The sequence below is a fragment of the Heterodontus francisci genome, chromosome 28, assembly GCF_036365525.1.
Source record: "Heterodontus francisci isolate sHetFra1 chromosome 28, sHetFra1.hap1, whole genome shotgun sequence".
Classification (NCBI taxonomy): domain Eukaryota; kingdom Metazoa; phylum Chordata; class Chondrichthyes; order Heterodontiformes; family Heterodontidae; genus Heterodontus; species Heterodontus francisci.
Window position 1 is genome coordinate 22,392,051 of NC_090398.1, and position 20,322 is coordinate 22,412,372.

General features: G+C 51.7%; 1 protein-coding gene across 2 annotated transcripts; it reads right to left on the bottom strand.

Moving 5' to 3' along the window:
- Nucleotides 1–3,267: 3,267 nt before the first annotated feature.
- Nucleotides 3,268–19,057, bottom strand: LOC137385132 (endogenous retrovirus group FC1 Env polyprotein-like). Of its 2 annotated transcripts, none has more exons than XM_068059956.1 (3): nucleotides 18,954–19,057; nucleotides 8,723–8,887; nucleotides 3,268–5,585 (listed from the first exon to the last, which is right to left on the bottom strand). In XM_068059956.1, exon 3 carries the CDS (start codon nucleotides 4,692–4,694, stop codon nucleotides 3,831–3,833), a length of 864 nt encoding a protein of 287 aa, XP_067916057.1. In that variant the 5' UTR covers nucleotides 4,695–5,585; nucleotides 8,723–8,887; nucleotides 18,954–19,057; the 3' UTR covers nucleotides 3,268–3,830. The 2 variants fall into 2 exon arrangements, with proteins under 2 accessions (XP_067916057.1, XP_067916056.1); XM_068059955.1 differs by having other exon boundaries at nucleotides 3,268–5,599.
- Between the last annotated feature and the right edge of the window lie 1,265 nt (nucleotides 19,058–20,322).

Consider the following 20,322-nt stretch of genomic DNA (forward strand, 5'->3'; position numbering starts at 1 on the left):
TCGTCCCCTGCCTTTTCCTCGACAATATTTTTCTCTTCAGATAATTGTTTCTTTTGAAAGCCATGACTGAATCTGCCTCCACCATACTCTCAGCGAGTGCATTCCAGATCCTAACCACTCACTGCATAGTAAAGTTTTTCCTCATGTCACCGTTGCTTCTTTTGCCAATCAGTTTAAATCAGTTCCTTCTGGTTCTTGATCCTTTCTTTATTTTTATTATTTTATTTTATTTAGAGATACAGCACTGAAACAGGCCCTTCGCCCCACCGAGTCTGTGCCAACCATCAACCACCCATTTATACCAATCCTACATGAATCGCTTATTCCTACCACATCCCCATTTTCCCTCAATTCCCCTACCACCTATCTATACGAAGGTCAATTTATAATGGCCAATTTACCTATCAACCTGCCAGTCTTTGGGAGGAAACCGGAGAACCCGGCGAAAATTCACGTGGTCACAGGGAGAACTTGCAAACTTGACACAGGCAGTACCCAGAACTGAACCCAGGTCGCTGGAGCTGTGAGGCTGCAGTGCTAACCACTGCGCCACCCCAATCCTTCTGTTAACAGGAACAGTTTCTCCCCATTTACTCTGTCCGGACGCCTCGTGATTTTGAACACCTCTATCAAATCTCCTCTTCTCCAGAAGAACATACCCAGCTTCTCCAATCTATCCATGTAACTGACGTTCCTCATCCCTGGAACCATTCTCGTGAATGTTCTCTGCACCCTCTCTAATCTCTACTCATCTTTCCTGAAGTGTGGTTCCCAGAACTGGACATAATATTCGAGTTGAGGCCAAACCAGTGTTTTATACTGGATTACCATAACTTCCTTCCTTGCTTTTGTACTCAATATCTCTACTTATAAAGTCCATGTACCTGTCAGATTTAGATTTAGGGATACAGCACTGAAACAGGCCCTTCAGCCCACCAAGTCTGTGCCGACCATTAACCACCCCTTTATACTAATCCTACACTAATCCCATATTCCTACCACATCCTTACCTGTCCCTATATTCCCCTACCACCTATCTATACTAGGGGCAATTTATAATGGTCAATTTACCTGTCAACCTGCAAGTCTTTTGGTTGTGGGAGGAAACCGGAGCACCCGGAGGAAACCCACGCAAACACAGGGAGAACTTGCAAACTCCACACAGGCTGTACCCAGAATTGAACCCGGGTCGCTGGAGCTGTGAGGCTGCAGTGCTAACCACTGCGCTGCTTTTGAACAGCTTTCTCAACCTATCCTGCCACCTTCAATCATTTGTGCACATATACCCCCAGGTCCCTCTGCTCCTGCACCCTATTTAGAAATATACCCTTTATTTTATATTGCCTCTCCTCGTCCTTCCTACCAAAATGTATCACTTCACACTTCTCTGTATTAAGTTTCATCTTCCACTTGTCCACACATTCCACTGTCCTGTCAATGTCCTTGTGAAGTTTATCACTATCCTCCTCACAGTACACAATACTTCCAAGTTTTGTGTCATCCGCAAATTTTGAAATTGTGCCCTGTACTCCCAAGTCAAGGTCATTGATAGATATCAGAAAAAGTAGTGATCCTAACAAAAATCCCTCGGGAACCCCACTGTATACCTTCCTCCAGTCTGAGAAACCAACACTCAGCCAATTTCAGACCCATGCTGCTACTCTCCCTCTTATTCCATGGGCTCTAACTTTGCCGACAAGCCTGTTATGTGGCTCTTTATCAAATGCCTTTTAGAGGTCCATGTACTTCACATGAACCACATTATCCTCATCAACGCACTGTTTCATCAAAAAACTCCAGCAATAAGTTCAGCACAATTTGCCCTCTGAAATGTCCCAGCAAGCCACTCAGGGCGATTAGGGACAGGCAATAAATGTTGACCTAGTCAGCAACGCCCACATCCTCCAAACAAATAAAATAAATCATTTCCAAAAGCCTTTACGCCACCGACATTAAACTGACTGGCCTGTAATTGCTGGGCTCATCCTGACACCCTTTCTTGAACAAGGGTGTAACATTTGCAATTCTCCAGTCCTCTGGCACCACCTCAGTATCTAAGGAAGATTATGTCCAGTGGAGACTCGATAGAGGTTTAGAACCATAGAAAAGTTACAGCACAGAAGGAAGCCATTCAGCCCATCATGTCTGCGCCAGCTGAAAAAAAAACTAGCCACCCAATCTAATCCCACCTTCCAGCATCTGCTCCTTGCAGGTTACTGCATTTCAGCTGCAGGTCCAGGTAACTTTTAAATGGGTTGAGGGTTTCTGCCTCCACCACTGATCCGGGCAGTGAATTCCAGACACCACCACCCTCAGGTTGGACAATATTTTCTTCATGTCCCCTCTAATTCTTCTATCAATCACCTTAAATCTGTGCCCTCGGTAAGTGACCTCTCCGCGAGGGGAAACAGGTCCTTCCTGTCTACTCTATCTTGGCCCCTCATAATTTTATACACCTCAATTAGTCAGCCCTCAGCCTCCTCGGTTCTGAGGAAAACAACCCTAGACGAACCAATCTTTCCTCATAGCGGCAATTTTACCAAGATTATGACAGGTTTGGATAAGATCGATAAAGAAATGCTGTTCCCATTAGTTGATGCTATGAGGACTAGGGGCCACAGATCTAAGATTTTGTGTAAGAGATGCAGGGGGGAGTGGAAAATATGAGGGAGAATTTTCTTCACAGCAAGTGTCAATGAGCTGAAACTCGCTGTCTCTCAGGACAGTGGAAGTGGAGATGATCAATGATTTATCAATGAAATTGGATGGGCACTTGAGAGAAATAAATTTGAAAAGCTATGGGGATAGAACAGGGGTATGGGGCTGACTGGATTGCACTACAGAGAGCCAGCATGGACGCAATGGGCCAAATGGCCTCCTTCTGTGCTGTAATACCTCAATTTAAGACTTGCGGTCAAACTAGTTGCATGAAAAAGCAGAGGCAGTGGAGGTGTCGAGAGAGGTGCAGCAGAGTGTTGTCAGTGGACATGTGAAAGCTGAGCCCTTGTCTTTACATTGTGTCTCCAAGGAGCAGCATAAGGATGAGAAATAGGAGGGGGTGAGGAGAGATCCATGGGGGTCTCCAGAGGCAATGGTGCAGGGGCAGGAAGAGAAGCCACTGAACAAGATTCTCTGGCTATCATTGGATGGGTAAGAGTGGAAACAAGTGAGTTCAGTCCCATTGAGCTGGACAATGAAGGAGAGGCACTGAAGGAGGATGTGTAGGAATCGGTTCGGACCTGTATAGGTAAAGAAGTCTCGACACCATTCGAAATCAATTACTCTTTATTGCTTGCAAGCTGAACTCAGCTGATTCTACTGCGCAGGAGCACACGCCCCACTGACAGTGTCACAAGTGAGTTCAGTTTAAACAATGCGAGTAGCATTTATACATTTCAGAGCGTCACTTGTTATTCTAAATTTAGTGTGGTTGCATAAGCAATTTACAGAAGCAGAAGGTTCAGCAGATTATTCTTTGCTCACATCCCCATATCTGTCATGGGTTCCGTCTACACCTTGAGACAGTTAGTGTGGTTAGATTAGGTACAAGCTGCATCCTGTTATCACTGTTTCTGAAGCGTTAGCACACCCAATCTGGAGGTCACGAACTTGCAATAGTTAGTGAATGAGTCATTTTTGTCTGCTGAGCTTTCTTATCCGAACAAACCAGATGGAACATTTTACTGCTGACATGACCTCGCAGATCATGCAGCCGGGAGTTTAGTCTCGTTTTCTCTAAAACTTGTTTTCATTGTTTTTTCTGGGTCAGGGCTAGGAGTCCGAGCAAGTTTCCACATTTCCTCCTTTTATCATATCATGACAACAAAACATCATCGTATGCGGAGCGGAGAGGTAGGGGGCTTAAAGTAGTCGTGATCATTAAGTCCTTCAACATCAATACCTGCCAGTCGGGTAACCTCCCTGATTTCCACCTCGTCAGTAGCAGAGGTGCTTCTGGGAGGCTCCGAAGCGGTGGGACGATAACGTACGGGGAGCTGGGTCATGGTAGTCATTTCCCCACAATATCGGGTCAGGAGGCACTTAATGATGCTTTGGAAGGCGGAAAAAAGGAGCATAACCACGACTATTACCAAAGAATGCATAATCCAGGTTCCCCAGCCACCGCCAAACAGCCAATCCTCTCCTACTTTAGGGCCCTGCCTGAAATCATCAAGCTGGTCTTTAATGGCGTTAATGGCCTCGGTGATGTTGAGCGACTCATCCCGTACATTGGTAATACATTTGTCCCCCACGATCATACACACTCCCCCTTGCTGGGCCAGGAGGTAGTCTATAGCATAACGGGTCTGTTGGGTGTATAGTCGCAGTTCGGACAGCTCTCGATTGATGGCTTCCAGACCCCTTCTAGTGCTATTTCCCAGGATAGTTAGGCCGCAAATGAGATAATTCCTATTCTTAGCAGCTACGACTCCCGCCGATCCTCCCAGCGAGAGAGCACTAAGGAATCCGTAGCCCAGTGACGATCCCAGGGTAATAGGATCCTTCCAATCGGCGCAGAAGTCTGAACTGATAGCCCGGGCCACTATTCTCCTGCGAGTGTGAGAGTCTCTTGGGGGCATGGGACGGTGAGTGGTCCTATTGCTCCGACTGCAAAACGAATCGGGAGAGTTGGTGTTGCCGTTGTGTAAGTGCCGTTGAGGAGAAACATGAATCCCCTCTTGGCTCGGTAACATGTAATAATTTTGTTATTGATCTGTGTGAACTGGACGTACCACCAGTTGCGGGGGTCGGTTGATCTTCCATTTGACCCGATCATTTGGTGCGAATCGAATGGATACGACCATGCGTCTGAGCTCACATGGGTTCCATTACAATGGCCGCAAATGAATTGCCTGCCTGCCGTGACGTTGAAACATCTTTCCTTATTACATGTACATGAAAACTGGCCTCGGTGTATTTGGCAATGCTGGCGAGCACACTGTCTCTGTACACAAGTAGCGTTCTTAGGGACGAGGGCATAGGCACATCCCCAGCCCTGTCCCGTAAAACACAGGGGAAAATCCTCCCTCTTTGAACAGCTAGTCCCCCCTGTCCCCTGCACCCCCCTGCAATTGGGATGAGTGGGATCTATTAATTCTACACATCTTCCCTGCATACTCCTGTTGTATCTGCCCTCCTGTCCCTCACAGGGTTGACCTGATGTCTCGACAGTGTACAGTTGGAGAGGGTTCCAACCAGGAGTGGCCACAAATAAGGCCTCAACCGATCTGGCCAAGGGGTAACATACAGTCCGATTTCCATACAATTTGGTATGGACCTGGTGGAAAAGATTATCCTTCAATCCTTTGACCTGGGTGACCGTGACAATGTAGGTTATCGCAACTAAGAGTCCAAAGCTGAGGAGACTTTTTTGCAATGGCTCTTGTGAACCCATTTTGGTTTTCCTTTTAACTTGACAGCTGTAGGGGTTGTCAGGATGATATGGTACGGTCCTCTCCACCGGGTGCCGAGCTTCCGCTTGTTCCACTCTTTAATCAGGATGAAATCGCCGGGTTTCAGATCGCTCGACCAGTCGGCTGGTGATTCATCAGTCCCTTGGCATTTTTTTTCTGGACCGCTCTAACCTGCGAATGGAGAGCTTTGAGAGCAGAGGTTAGTGCCATCATGTAAGATATCATCTGGTCACTCATTACAGATCTAGAGTTCCCACAGGGTCAGTGGTTCATGGAGTCCTCATTGGTCGGCCATATAATATTTCGGCCGCCGAGAGTCCATGAGCTGTTTGAGGAGTGATCCTCATATGAAACAGGGCGATTGGTAAGACCTGAAGCCAATTTAGTCCAGTTTCGATTGTCAATTTTGCAAGTTTGGTTTTCAATGTTTGGTTAGCTCTTTCCGCTACTCCAGCAGCTTGTGGCCGCTGTGGACAGTGGAATTGTTGTCTAATTTTTAATGCCGAACATAATTCAACGTTTATTTGTCCCACAAAATGTGGACCATTATCTGAACTTATAGTGTGAGGTATGCCGAACCTTGGAATGACATCCTTCATCAATATTTTCACCACTGTTTCAGCAGTATTATCTACTGTGGGGTAAGCTTCTATCCACCTCATAAAAACATCGAATAAAACAAGACAATATTTGTAACTATGTACACGGGGTAATTCAATAAAATCAATCTGAACAGTTGAAAAAGGTCCATCTGGCAAGGGTGTGGAGCCCTGCTTACATTTTGCGCCCTGGCCAATGTTGTATTTCTGACAAGTTGTGCACCTTGCAGCCACTCTTTCAGCGCTTGAAGAGAAATTCGGGCTCCACCAGGATTGCAATAATAATTTTACCATTCCCTCCTTGCCAAGATGTGTACATGTGTGGACAGAGTCCAAGAATAATGGTAAAAACGCATCGGGCAGACAGACCTGCCCTGCAGGGGAAGTCCAAAGGTTGGATTTGTTGTCAAAGGTATAACCCGAGGACTGCCAAACCTGTTTTTCTGAGTCAGAGGTGTCCCTCTGATATTTAGAAACAACCTCAATGCTCGGTAAAGCCTCGGTATCAGAAGTGGGAATCACTGAATCAGGTTCTTTCCTGTTCATCATTTGAGGGACTACCAAAGCACATAAGGTGCGAGCATGTTTGGCTGCCAAATCAGCTCTATTGTTACCTTGAGCGACATCAGAATCAAGGGGAACGTGAGCAGGACATTTAATGATCGCCAATTGTCGGGGCAACTGGATAGCCTGTAAAAGATTCTCAACGTAGACCCCATTGCGAATGGACGTGCCGGCAGATGTGAAAAATCCGCGCTGGGACCAAAGTTGGGCAAAATCATGGGCGACTCCGAAAGCGTATTGGGAGTCCGTATAAAGGTTCACAACCTTGTCCTGGGCCAGAATACATGCACGGGTCAGGGCAAAGAGTTCAGCTTTCTGAGCTGAAGTAGATTCCAGGAAGGCAGCTGCTTCCAGGACGTGGTGATCATCCACAATAGCGTATCCAGCAGAGCGTTGGCCGTCAGGTGTTAATGAGGAACTGCCGTCAACGTATAGGATCAGCTCCGCGTTCAGAAAGGGCTGGTCGGAGAGGTCGGAACGGGAGACCGTGAGGTGGTGGTTTAACTCGATACAATCATGAGGGGGACTGGACAGAGTGAACGGAGGATCTTCAAGAAAGAGGGCTGGGTTGATGGCTGAACAATAGTGAAAGGATATAAGGAAATTCTGCAGTAGCGATATCTCATAGTGACTTTGCCGGGCAGTAGTGAGGTGCTGGGTCTGTTGGCTTGTGAGTAAGGCCACCACTGAGTGCGTGGTATAAATATGGACCAGTTTCTGTAATGTGAGACTGGAGGAGGCCTGGACAAGTGCGTGTGTCAAGAATGGCGGGGAACAAGGAGGGTTCCAGCGAAACCTGGGCTCCTTCTGACCGTACCAAATATTGCCCTCGTCGTCAGTGTCCGTGTTCCCCATATCGGAGTCATCTTCTCGTTGGTATAGTTCTTTAGGGAGTAACTTGGATGGTTCCGAAGAGGGTTTAGGTTCGTTTTTGGTTCTCAGTCTTGTCCGGGTAGTGATCGGGTCAGTGGATGAACGCGGGCTGTGTCGGGGGGTGGGCATGGGCGGCTGTAGTGGAGGTCCAGGGGTTAGGGGAGGGGACGGTCTCAACGAGGGGGCTGTCGTAGAACCCTCCACAGGGCCGGCAAGGAAGGAAACCAACTCAAAAGTAAACTTATATTTTAGAGACAGCAAGATATTGGAGATGCTGGAAGTCTGAAAAAAACCAATAAAATGTTGGAAACCCTCAGTGGGTCAGACAGTGTCTGGGGGGGGGGGAGAGGACGGTGAGGTTCATGGTTCAGGTTGATTACCATTCCTGAGAACAGGATCAGGATCTGAAACATTAACCCCACCTTCCTCTCTCCACAGATACTCTCTGATCCACTGAGTATTTCCAGCATTTTCTGCTTTATTTCTAATATCATTCCTCACCCCATTTCAGACTAGATTCTGTGTTTTCTTGGTTTGGATTCTATTTCAGAATACACTAGGAAACTGATGTTGGCTTTGTATCCAACATTGATTTTGGAAGCACATTCCCTGCTTGCTTTGACCACTGTTGTTTGATTTCTATATTATGTGTCCCTGTGACCAATGAAATAGGAGGTAAACACTCACCCGGTGTTTAATGTCTTTTACCATCTCCAGTACTAAACATTGGGTTTGTTGAAAGGTAATGAAGCTGTGTTCAGCATTCACTATCTGACAATACACCACATCTGCTGGTCAGAGGCCGTGCTGATCTTTGAGGTTTGTCTCTGCATCGTGTTCAGTGAATTGACAGGAATGAGTTTCACAGTTCAATCTCCTATTTGATTTGTCCCCAAATCTGAGACATTTTAACACTGATCAGATGATGTTGGTGTGAGTTCAGCCCCACGTAATAAACAGACAGGTGCAGGTGTCCAAATGCTGGGCTCTGCCCAAGACGAGAGTCACCCCTTAGATCAAATCCCTTTACTCAAAATTGTACACAAGATTCACTTGGGCCTCTCTGTGGTTATGAAGGTGCTTCTGGTTTTTGTGTATTTTGAGACAGAAACTGATCTCACTTCACATTCCACTGCACGGCCTCATTCTGGGTAATTGTTCTCGATGGTCAGACTCTCCCAATCTCATTCTCACCATTTCCTACCTTACCTCATTAGCTTTTTACTGTCTACAGGACCAGTGTTTCTCAGAGTAAATTGGACTTTCTCTTACCTTTCTCCCCAGTCGATCTATGGAAGCTCTTTGAATCAAAGCGTTCTCTCTGGTTGGTGCTTTCACAATCCTGTGCTAGTTCACCTGCTGTTGTTCCTCAGTCGACAATCCCTGTTTACATCCAGCTGTGGACGTTTCTCATCACTCCGTCATTCACCAGGAGATCTAACGATGGCATAACAGAAAATGAGAAGGATGCAGGCGGTGTGAGGTAATGTAATGTACACTTGTCTTCTAACCCATCAAAGTGAAATTTAAGAGACAAATCTTTCTGTTTGATTTTGTTCCTTTCCACAGATCCACGGTCTGTCCAACTGGGCTACAGGAAAACAACCAGTGTTTGCGGCAGAAACGTGACTTTTTTCTCGGCACCGTGGACATACTGACACTGTAATAGAAACTGTCTCTTGGATTGCTGAGGTAACAGAGGGACCAACAGCTGCCGGGATCCTCCACGTCTTCAGGATCAGGGCCTTGTGTGTCTGGTGAATTCAGTCCCTTTCTCAGATCCCCAACTCACCCACCTGGAATTCCCACAAACCTTCACAAATGAATATGGAAATGTGGCATTTTACCTCTGTGCTTGAGGCAAACATCTGATCTCACTGGGTCCATCCTCCCCGGGTTACACACTGTCTGATCTCACTGGGTCCATCCTCCCCGGGTTACACACGGTCTGATCACACTGGGTCCATCCTCCCCAGGTTACACACGGTCTGATCATACTGGGTCCATCCTCCCCAGGCTACACACTGTCTGATCACACTGGCTCCATCCTCCCCGGGTTACACACTGTCTGATCTCACTGGGTCCATCCTCCCCGGGTTACACACTGTCTGATCACACTGGGTCCATCCTCCCCGGGTTACACACTGTCTGATCTCACTGGGTCCATCCTCCCCGGGTTACACACTGTCTGATCTCACTGGGTCCATCCTCCCCGGGTTACACACGGTCTGATCACACTGGGTCCATCCTCCCCGGGTTACACACTGTCTGATCTCACTGGGTCCATCCTCCCCGGGTTACACACGGTCTGATCACACTGGGTCCATCCTCCCCGGGTTACACACGGTCTGATCACACTGGGTCCATCCTCCACAGGCTACACACTGTCTGATCACACTGGCTCCATCCTCCCCGGGTTACACACTGTCTGATCACACTGGGTCCATCCTCCCCAGGCTACACACTGTCTGATCTCACTGGGTCCATCCTCCCCAGGTTACACACTGTCTGATCTCACTGGGTCCATCCTCCCCGGGTGACACACTGTCTGATCACACTGGGTCCATCCTCCCCAGGCTACACACTGTCTGATCTCACTGGGACCATCCTCCCCAGGTGACACACAGTCTGATCTCACTGGGTCCATCCTCCCCGGGTGACACACTGTCTGATCTCACTGGGTCCATCCTTCCCGGGTTACACACTGTCTGATCTCACTGGGTCCAGTCTCCCGGGTTACACTCTGTCTGACCTCACTGGGTCCAGCCTCCCCAGGTTACACACTGTCTGATCTCACTGGGTCCATCCTCCTGGTGTTCCACACTGTCCGATCTCACTGGGTCCATCCTCCCCGGGTAACACACTGTCCGATCTCACTGGGTCCATCCTCCCGGGTTACACACTGTCCGATCTCACCTGTTCCATCCTCCCCAGGTTACACACTGTCTGATCTCATTGGGTCCATCCTCCCCGGGTTACACACTGTCTGATCTCACTGGGTCCATCCTCCCCAGGTGACACACTATCTGATCACACTGGGTCCATCCTCCCCGGGTTACACACTGTCTGATCTCACTGGGTCCAGTCTCCCGGGTTACACACTGTCTGATCTCACCTGTTCCATCCTCTCCGGGTTACACACTGTCTGATCTCACTGGGTCCAGTCTCCCGGGTTACACACTGTTCGATCTCACTGATTCCATCCTCCCCAGGTTGCAAACTGTCCGATCTCACCTGTTCCATCCTCCCCGGGTTACACACTGTCTGATCTCACTGGATCCATCCTCCCCCGGTTACACACTGTCTGATCACACTGGGTCCATCCTCCCCGGATGACTCACTGTCTGATCTCACTGGCTCCATCCTCCCCGGGTTCCACAATGTCTAATCTCACTGGGTCCATCCTCCCCGGGTTACACACTGTCTGATCTCACTGGGTCCATCCTCCCCGGGTTAGACACTGTCTGATCTCACTGGGTCCATTCTCCCCGGGTTACACACTGTCTGATCTCACTGGGTCCATCCTTCCCGGGTTACACACTGTCTGATCTCACTGGGTCCATCCTCCCCGGGTTCCACACTGTCTGATCTCACTGGGTCCATCCTCCCCGGGTGACACACTGTCTGATCTCACTGGGTCCATCCTTCCCGGGTTACACACTGTCTGATCTCATTGGGTCCATCCTTCCCGGGTTACACACTGTCTGATCTCACTGGGTCCATCCTCCCCCGGTTACACACTGTCTGATCTCACCGGGTCCATCCTCCCCCAGTTACACACTGTCTCATCTCACTGGGTCCATCCTCCCCGGGTTAGACACTGTCTGATCTCACTGGGTCCATCCACCCCAGGTTAGACACTGTCTGATCTCAGTGGGTCCATCCTCCCCGGGTTGCACACTGTCTGATCACACTGGGTCGATCCCTCCCCGGGTTACACACTGTCTGATCTCACTGGGTCCATCCTCCCCGGGTTACACACTGTCTGATCTCACTGGGTCCATCCTTCCCGGGTTACACACTGTCTGATCTCACTGGGTCCATCCATCCCGGGTTACACACTGTCTGATCACACTGGGTCCATCCCCCCCCGGGTTACACACTGTCTGATCACACTGGGTCCATCCTCCCCGGGTTACACACTGTCTGATTTCACCGGCTCCATCCTCCCCGGGTTAAACACTGTCTGATCTCACCGGGTCCATCCTGCCCGGTTTACTCACTGTCTGATCACACTGCGTCCATCCTCCCCGGGTTACTCAATGTCTGATCTCACTGGGTCTATCCTCCCCGGGTTACACACTGTCTGATCACACTGGGTCCATCATCCCCGGGTTACTCACTATCTGATCTCACTGGGTCCATCCTCCCCGGGTTACACACTGTCTGATCTCACTGGGTCCATCCTCCCCGGGTTACACAATGTCTGATCTGACCGGGTCCATCCTGCCCGGGTTACTCACTGTCTGATCACACTGGGTCCATCCTCCCCGGGTTACATACTGTCTGATCACACTGTGTCCATCCTCCCCGGGTTACACACTATCTGATCTCACTGGGTCCTTCCTCCCCGGGTTACACACTGTCTGATCTCACCGGGTCCATCCTCCCCGGGTTACACAATGTCTGATCACACTGGGTCCATCCTCCCCGGGTTACACACTGTCTGATCACACTGGGTCCATCCTCCCCAGGTTACACACTGTCTGATCACAGTGGGTCCATCCTCCCCGGGTTACACAATGTCTGATCACACTGGGTCCTTCCTCCCCGGGTTACACACTGTCTGATTTCACCGGGTCCATCCTCCCCGGGTTACACAATGTCTGATCACACTGGGTCCATCCTCCCCGGGTTACACACTGTCTGATCTCACTGGGTCCATCCATCCCAGGTTACACACTGTCTGATCACACTGGGTCCATCCCCCCCCGGGTTACACACTGTCTGATCACACTGGGTCCATCCTCCCCGGGTTACACACTGTCTGATCTCACCAGCTCCATCCTCCCCGGGTTAAACACTGTCTGATCTCACCGGGTCCATCCTGCCCGGGTTACTCACTGTCTGATCACACTGCGTCCATCCTCCCCGGGTTAGACACTGTCTGATCTCACTGGGTCCATCCTCCCGGGTTACACACTGTCTGATCACACTGGGTCCATCCTCCCCGGGTTGCACACTGTCTGATCTCACTGGGTCCATCCTCCCCGGGTTACACACTGTCTGATCACACTGTGTCCATCCTCCCCGGGTTACACACTATCTGATCTCACTGGGTCCTTCCTCCCCGGGTTACACACTGTCTGATCTCACCGGGTCCATCCTCCCCGGGTTACACAACGTCTGATCACACTGGGTCCATCCTCCCCGGGTTACACACTGTCTGATCACACTGGGTCCATCCTCCCCGGGTTACACAATGTCTGATCACACTGGGTCCATCCTCCCCAGGTTACACACTGTCTGATCACAGTGGGTCCATCCTCCCCGGGTTACACAATGTCTGATCACACTGGGTCCTTCCTCCCCGGGTTACACACTGTCTGATCTCACCGGGTCCATCCTCCCCGGGTTACACAATGTCTGATCACACTGGGTCCATCCTCCCCGGGTTACACACTGTCTGATCTCACTGGGTCCATCCATCCCAGGTTACACACTGTCTGATCACACTGGGTCCATCCCCCCCCGGGTTACACACTGTCTGATCACACTGGGTCCATCCTCCCCGGGTTACACACTGTCTGATCTCACCAGCTCCATCCTCCCCGGGTTAAACACTGTCTGATCTCACCGGGTCCATCCTGCCCGGGTTACTCACTGTCTGATCACACTGCGTCCATCCTCCCCGGGTTAGACACTGTCTGATCTCACCTGTTCCATCCTCTCCGGGTTACACACTGTCTGATCTCACTGGGTCCAGTCTCCCGGGTTGCACACTGTCTGATCTCACTGGGTCCATCCTCCCCAGGTTACACACTGTCTGATCTCACTGGGTCCATCCTCCCCGGGTTACACACTGTCTGATCTCACTGGATCCATCCTCCCCCGGTTACACACTGTCTGATCACACTGGGTCCATCCTCCCCGGATGACTCACTGTCTGATCTCACTGGCTCCATCCTCCCCGGGTTCCACACTGTCTAATCTCACTGGGTCCATCCTCCCCGGGTTACACACTGTCTGATCTCACTGGGTCCATCCTCCCCGGGTTAGACACTGTCTGATCTCACTGGGTCCATTCTCCCCGGGTTACACACTGTCTGATCTCACTGGGTCCATCCTTCCCGGGTTACACACTGTCTGATCTCACTGGGTCCATCCTCCCCGGGTTCCACACTGTCTGATCTCACTGGGTCCATCCTCCCCGGGTGACACACTGTCTGATCTCACTGGGTCCATCCTTCCCGGGTTACACACTGTCTGATCTCATTGGGTCCATCCTTCCCGGGTTACACACTGTCTGATCTCACTGGGTCCATCCTCCCCCGGTTACACACTGTCTGATCTCACCGGGTCCATCCTCCCCCAGTTACACACTGTCTGATCTCACTGGGTCCATCCACCCCAGGTTAGACACTGTCTGATCTCAGTGGGTCCATCCTCCCCGGGTTGCACACTGTCTGATCACACTGGGTCGATCCCTCCCCGGGTTACACACTGTCTGATCTCACTGGGTCCATCCTCCCCGGGTTACACACTGTCTGATCTCACTGGGTCCATCCTTCCCGGGTTACACACTGTCTGATCTCACTGGGTCCATCCATCCCGGGTTACACACTGTCTGATCACACTGGGTCCATCCCCCCCCGGGTTACACACTGTCTGATCACACTGGGTCCATCCTCCCCGGGTTACACACTGTCTGATCTCACCGGCTCCATCCTCCCCGGGTTAAACACTGTCTGATCTCACCGGGTCCATCCTGCCCGGTTTACTCACTGTCTGATCACACTGCGTCCATCCTCCCCGGGTTACTCAATGTCTGATCTCACTGGGTCTATCCTCCCCGGGTTACACACTGTCTGATCACACTGGGTCCATCATCCCCGGGTTACTCACTATCTGATCTCACTGGGTCCATCCTCCCCGGGTTACACACTGTCTGATCTCACTGGGTCCATCCTCCCCGGGTTACACAATGTCTGATCTGACCGGGTCCATCCTGCCCGGGTTACTCACTGTCTGATCACACTGGGTCCATCCTCCCCGGGTTACATACTGTCTGATCACACTGTGTCCATCCTCCCCGGGTTACACACTATCTGATCTCACTGGGTCCTTCCTCCCCGGGTTACACACTGTCTGATCTCACCGGGTCCATCCTCCCCGGGTTACACAATGTCTGATCACACTGGGTCCATCCTCCCCGGGTTACACACTGTCTGATCACACTGGGTCCATCCTCCCCGGGTTACACAATGTCTGATCACACTGGGTCCATCCTCCCCAGGTTACACACTGTCTGATCACAGTGGGTCCATCCTCCCCGGGTTACACAATGTCTGATCACACTGGGTCCTTCCTCCCCGGGTTACACACTGTCTGATTTCACCGGGTCCATCCTCCCCGGGTTACACAATGTCTGATCACACTGGGTCCATCCTCCCCGGGTTACACACTGTCTGATCTCACTGGGTCCATCCATCCCAGGTTACACACTGTCTGATCACACTGGGTCCATCCCCCCCCGGGTTACACACTGTCTGATCACACTGGGTCCATCCTCCCCGGGTTACACACTGTCTGATCTCACCAGCTCCATCCTCCCCGGGTTAAACACTGTCTGATCTCACCGGGTCCATCCTGCCCGGGTTACTCACTGTCTGATCACACTGCGTCCATCCTCCCCGGGTTAGACACTGTCTGATCTCACTGGGTCCATCCTCCCGGGTTACACACTGTCTGATCACACTGGGTCCATCCTCCCCGGGTTGCACACTGTCTGATCTCACTGGGTCCATCCTCCCCGGGTTACACACTGTCTGATCACACTGTGTCCATCCTCCCCGGGTTACACACTATCTGATCTCACTGGGTCCTTCCTCCCCGGGTTACACACTGTCTGATCTCACCGGGTCCATCCTCCCCGGGTTACACAACGTCTGATCACACTGGGTCCATCCTCCCCGGGTTACACACTGTCTGATCACACTGGGTCCATCCTCCCCGGGTTACACAATGTCTGATCACACTGGGTCCATCCTCCCCAGGTTACACACTGTCTGATCACAGTGGGTCCATCCTCCCCGGGTTACACAATGTCTGATCACACTGGGTCCTTCCTCCCCGGGTTACACACTGTCTGATCTCACCGGGTCCATCCTCCCCGGGTTACACAATGTCTGATCACACTGGGTCCATCCTCCCCGGGTTACACACTGTCTGATCTCACTGGGTCCATCCATCCCAGGTTACACACTGTCTGATCACACTGGGTCCATCCCCCCCCGGGTTACACACTGTCTGATCACACTGGGTCCATCCTCCCCGGGTTACACACTGTCTGATCTCACCAGCTCCATCCTCCCCGGGTTAAACACTGTCTGATCTCACCGGGTCCATCCTGCCCGGGTTACTCACTGTCTGATCACACTGCGTCCATCCTCCCCGGGTTAGACACTGTCTGATCTCACCTGTTCCATCCTCTCCGGGTTACACACTGTCTGATCTCACTGGGTCCAGTCTCCCGGGTTGCACACTGTCTGATCTCACTGGGTCCATCCTCCCCAGGTTACACACTGTCTGATCTCACTGGGTCCATCCTCCCCGGGTTACACACTGTCTGATCTCACTGGATCCATCCTCCCCCGGTTACACACTGTCTGATCACACTGGGTCCATCCTCCCCGGATGACTCACTGTCTGATCTCACTGGCTCCATCCTCCCCGGGTTCCACACTGTCTAATCTCACTGGGTCCATCCTCCCCGGGTTACACACTGTCTGATCTCACTGGGTCCATCCTCCCCGGGTTAGACACTGTCTGATCTCACTGGGTCCATTCTCCCCGGGTTACACACTGTCTGATCTCACTGGGTCCATCCTTCCCAGGTTACACACTGTCTGATCTCACTGGGTCCATCCTCCCCGGGTTCCACACTGTCTGATCTCACTGGGTCCATCCTCCCCGGGTGACACACTGTCTGATCTCACTGGGTCCATCCTTCCCGGGTTACACACTGTCTGATCTCATTGGGTCCATCCTTCCCGGGTTACACACTGTCTGATCTCACTGGGTCCATCCTCCCCCGGTTACACACTGTCTGATCTCACCGGGTCCATCCTCCCCCAGTTACACACTGTCTCATCTCACTGGGTCCATCCACCCCAGGTTAGACACTGTCTGATCTCAGTGGGTCCATCCTCCCCGGGTTGCACACTGTCTGATCACACTGGGTCGATCCCTCCCCGGGTTACACACTGTCTGATCTCACTGGGTCCATCCTCCCCGGGTTACACACTGTCTGATCTCACTGGGTCCATCCTCCCCGGGTTACATACTGTCTGATCACACTGTGTCCATCCTCCCCGGGTTACACACTATCTGATCTCACTGGGTCCTTCCTCCCCGGGTTACACACTGTCTGATCTCACCGGGTCCATCCTCCCCGGGTTACACAATGTCTGATCACACTGGGTCCATCCTCCCCGGGTTACACACTGTCTGATCACACTGGGTCCATCCTCCCCGGGTTACACAATGTCTGATCACACTGGGTCCATCCTCCCCGGGTTACACACTGTCTGATCACAGTGGGTCCATCCTCCCCGGATTACACAATGTCTGATCACACTGGGTCCTTCCTCCCCGGGTTACACACTGTCTGATTTCACCGGGTCCATCCTCCCCGGGTTACACAATGTCTGATCACACTGGGTCCATCCTCCCCGGGTTACACACTGTCTGATCTCACTGGGTCCATCCATCCCAGGTTACACACTGTCTGATCACACTGGGTCCATCCCCCCCCGGGTTACACACTGTCTGATCACACTGGGTCCATCCTCCCCGGGTTACACACTGTCTGATCTCACCAGCTCCATCCTCCCCGGGTTAAACACTGTCTGATCTCACCGGGTCCATCCTGCCCGGGTTACTCACTGTCTGATCACACTGCGTCCATCCTCCCCGGGTTAGACACTGTCTGATCTCACTGGGTCCATCCTCCCGGGTTACACACTGTCTGATCACACTGGGTCCATCCTCCCCGGGTTGCACACTGTCTGATCTCACTGGGTCCATCCTCCCCGGGTTACACACTGTCTGATCACACTGTGTCCATCCTCCCCGGGTTACACACTATCTGATCTCACTGGGTCCTTCCTCCCCGGGTTACACACTGTCTGATCTCACCGGGTCCATCCTCCCCGGGTTACACAACGTCTGATCACACTGGGTCCATCCTCCCCGGGTTACACACTGTCTGATCACACTGGGTCCATCCTCCCCGGGTTACACAATGTCTGATCACACTGGGTCCATCCTCCCCAGGTTACACACTGTCTGATCACAGTGGGTCCATCCTCCCCGGGTACACAATGTCTGATCACACTGGGTCCTTCCTCCCCGGGTTACACACTGTCTGATCTCACCGGGTCCATCCTCCCCGGGTTACACAATGTCTGATCACACTGGGTCCATCCTCCCCGGGTTACACACTGTCTGATCTCACTGGGTCCATCCATCCCAGGTTACACACTGTCTGATCACACTGGGTCCATCCCCCCCCGGGTTACACACTGTCTGATCACACTGGGTCCATCCTCCCCGGGTTACACACTGTCTGATCTCACCAGCTCCATCCTCCCCGGGTTAAACACTGTCTGATCTCACCGGGTCCATCCTGCCCGGGTTACTCACTGTCTGATCACACTGCGTCCATCCTCCCCGGGTTAGACACTGTCTGATCTCACTGGGTCCATCCTCCCGGGTTACACACTGTCTGATCTCACTGGGTCCATCCTCCCCGGGTTACACACTGTCTGATCTCACTGGGTCCATCCTCCCCGGGTTGCACACTGTCTGATCTCACTGGGTCCATCCTCCCCGGGTTACACACTGTCTGATCTCACTGGGTCCATCTCCCCGGGTTACACACTGTCCGATATCACTGGGTCCATCCTCCACGGGTTACACACTGTCTGATCTCACTGGGTCCATCCTCCCCGGGTTACACACTGTCCGATATCACTGGGTCCATCCTCCCCGGGTTACACACTGTCTGATCTCACTCGGTCCATCCTCCCCGGATTACACACTGTCCAATCTCACTCGGTCCATCCTCCCCAGTTTATTTACTGTTTCTGGTCTGTTTTGCTGTTTGTTTTCACTGCGATTTCTGTTGCAGGAAATGCGCCATTTTCTCTCAAATGCAGTTGAACCAACCCCAAAGCATTCACTGTATTTATATCAAAACACGGGCACTATGATAGATATTAGCACTGTCATGTTGTCTACTACGCTCCACATTCATACTCAAATTGGAATTATTTCTCACCGTCTCTCACAAATGCTCCCCGATCAACAGCAGGAAGTACCACTGCGCCTGCGTGTGCGGTATGCCGTAGCATTGCGCCTGTGCAGTTTATGTTGACCGTTACACTGCGCCTGCGCGTTGAGTATTTATTTGAACTGACTGAAATTCAACATCAATCTGTGCGTGGAGTTCGGCGCAGGCGCACTGCGTCAGATCGCGGACATGCGCCGTCGGCGGGGCTCTGACGACACGCTCGCTGCTCGGCCGGCTCAGCCGCAGACTCGTTTTTTCTTTCAAGCCTCCGGAGAGCGCGCGACCAACTGCCGGTCACTGAAGTGGGCGGGACTTTGCGGACCCCCTGTCCTGATTAGTGGGAGCGGACTGTCAATCCCCGGTCTCAGCCAGTAGGAGGAGCGGGTTTGAAGAGGGGTGTCACTCTCCAGCGTCACACCAGACGATGGTGGAAATGTTGAGCAGGTCCGGCTGATTATATAGAGAGAGAAAGAGAGTTAACAGTTCAGGACCGGGAGACATGGTCAGAAGAGGGAAAGTGAGTGCAGAGGCAAGGAAAGCGGGTGCAGGAGGAAAGGGAAGGTGGAGGGCGGTGTTGGTGTTGAGTTGGGAGACAGGGGGCAGATCATGGCAGTCTGACATAGCAGGATCACCCTGATCAGACCAGTACTGTACCCGGCAGGAAGATCACTGATAGTCTCCTGATACTCAGGGATATGATCACCTCTGTGCAGGACAGGGGGGTGAACACCTGCTTCATCAGCTTGGACCAGGAGAAGGCTTTTGACAGGCAATCGCACACATACATGATGGACGTGCTTTCCAAAATGGGGTTTGGGGAGGGAATCCGCCATTGGATCAAACTGCTGGACACAAACATTAGTAACGCAGTCTCAATCAATGGGTGGGAATCAGAAAGTTTCCTGACCCAATCTGGATTCAGACAGGGCTGTCCTCTCTCCCCGGTCTTGTTTGTTTGCTGTATCGAACCCTTTGCTGAGTCTATTAGGAAAGATGCAAGCATAAGAGGGGTGACAATCCCAGGCAGCGAAGGCACTCAGGTTAAAACTTCCCTGTACATGGACGATGTTGCCGTCTTCTGCTCGGATCCACCTTCTGTTCGGAGGCTGTTGAGCATCTGCGACCAGTTCGAACTGACCTCGGGAGACAAAGTAAATTGCGGTAAGAGCAAGGCCATGTTCTTTAGGAACTGGGCCGACTGAGCCTTTGTCCCCTTCACCGTCAGATCAGACTACCTAAAGGTGCTGGGGATATTGTTTGGGGGGGCCGGGGCGTGTACCAAATCCTCCATTGTGGTTAAGAACCTGGTCATCAGGTGCAAAGCACTAATGTTTTTGCTGTATGTGCCCAGGTCTGG

Bases quoted from the DNA above. Each gene is read 5' to 3' on its own strand.
- LOC137385132 (XM_068059956.1), bottom strand. From the start codon at position 4,694: ATGTTACCGAGCCAAGAGGGGATTCATGTTTCTCCTCAACGGCACTTA.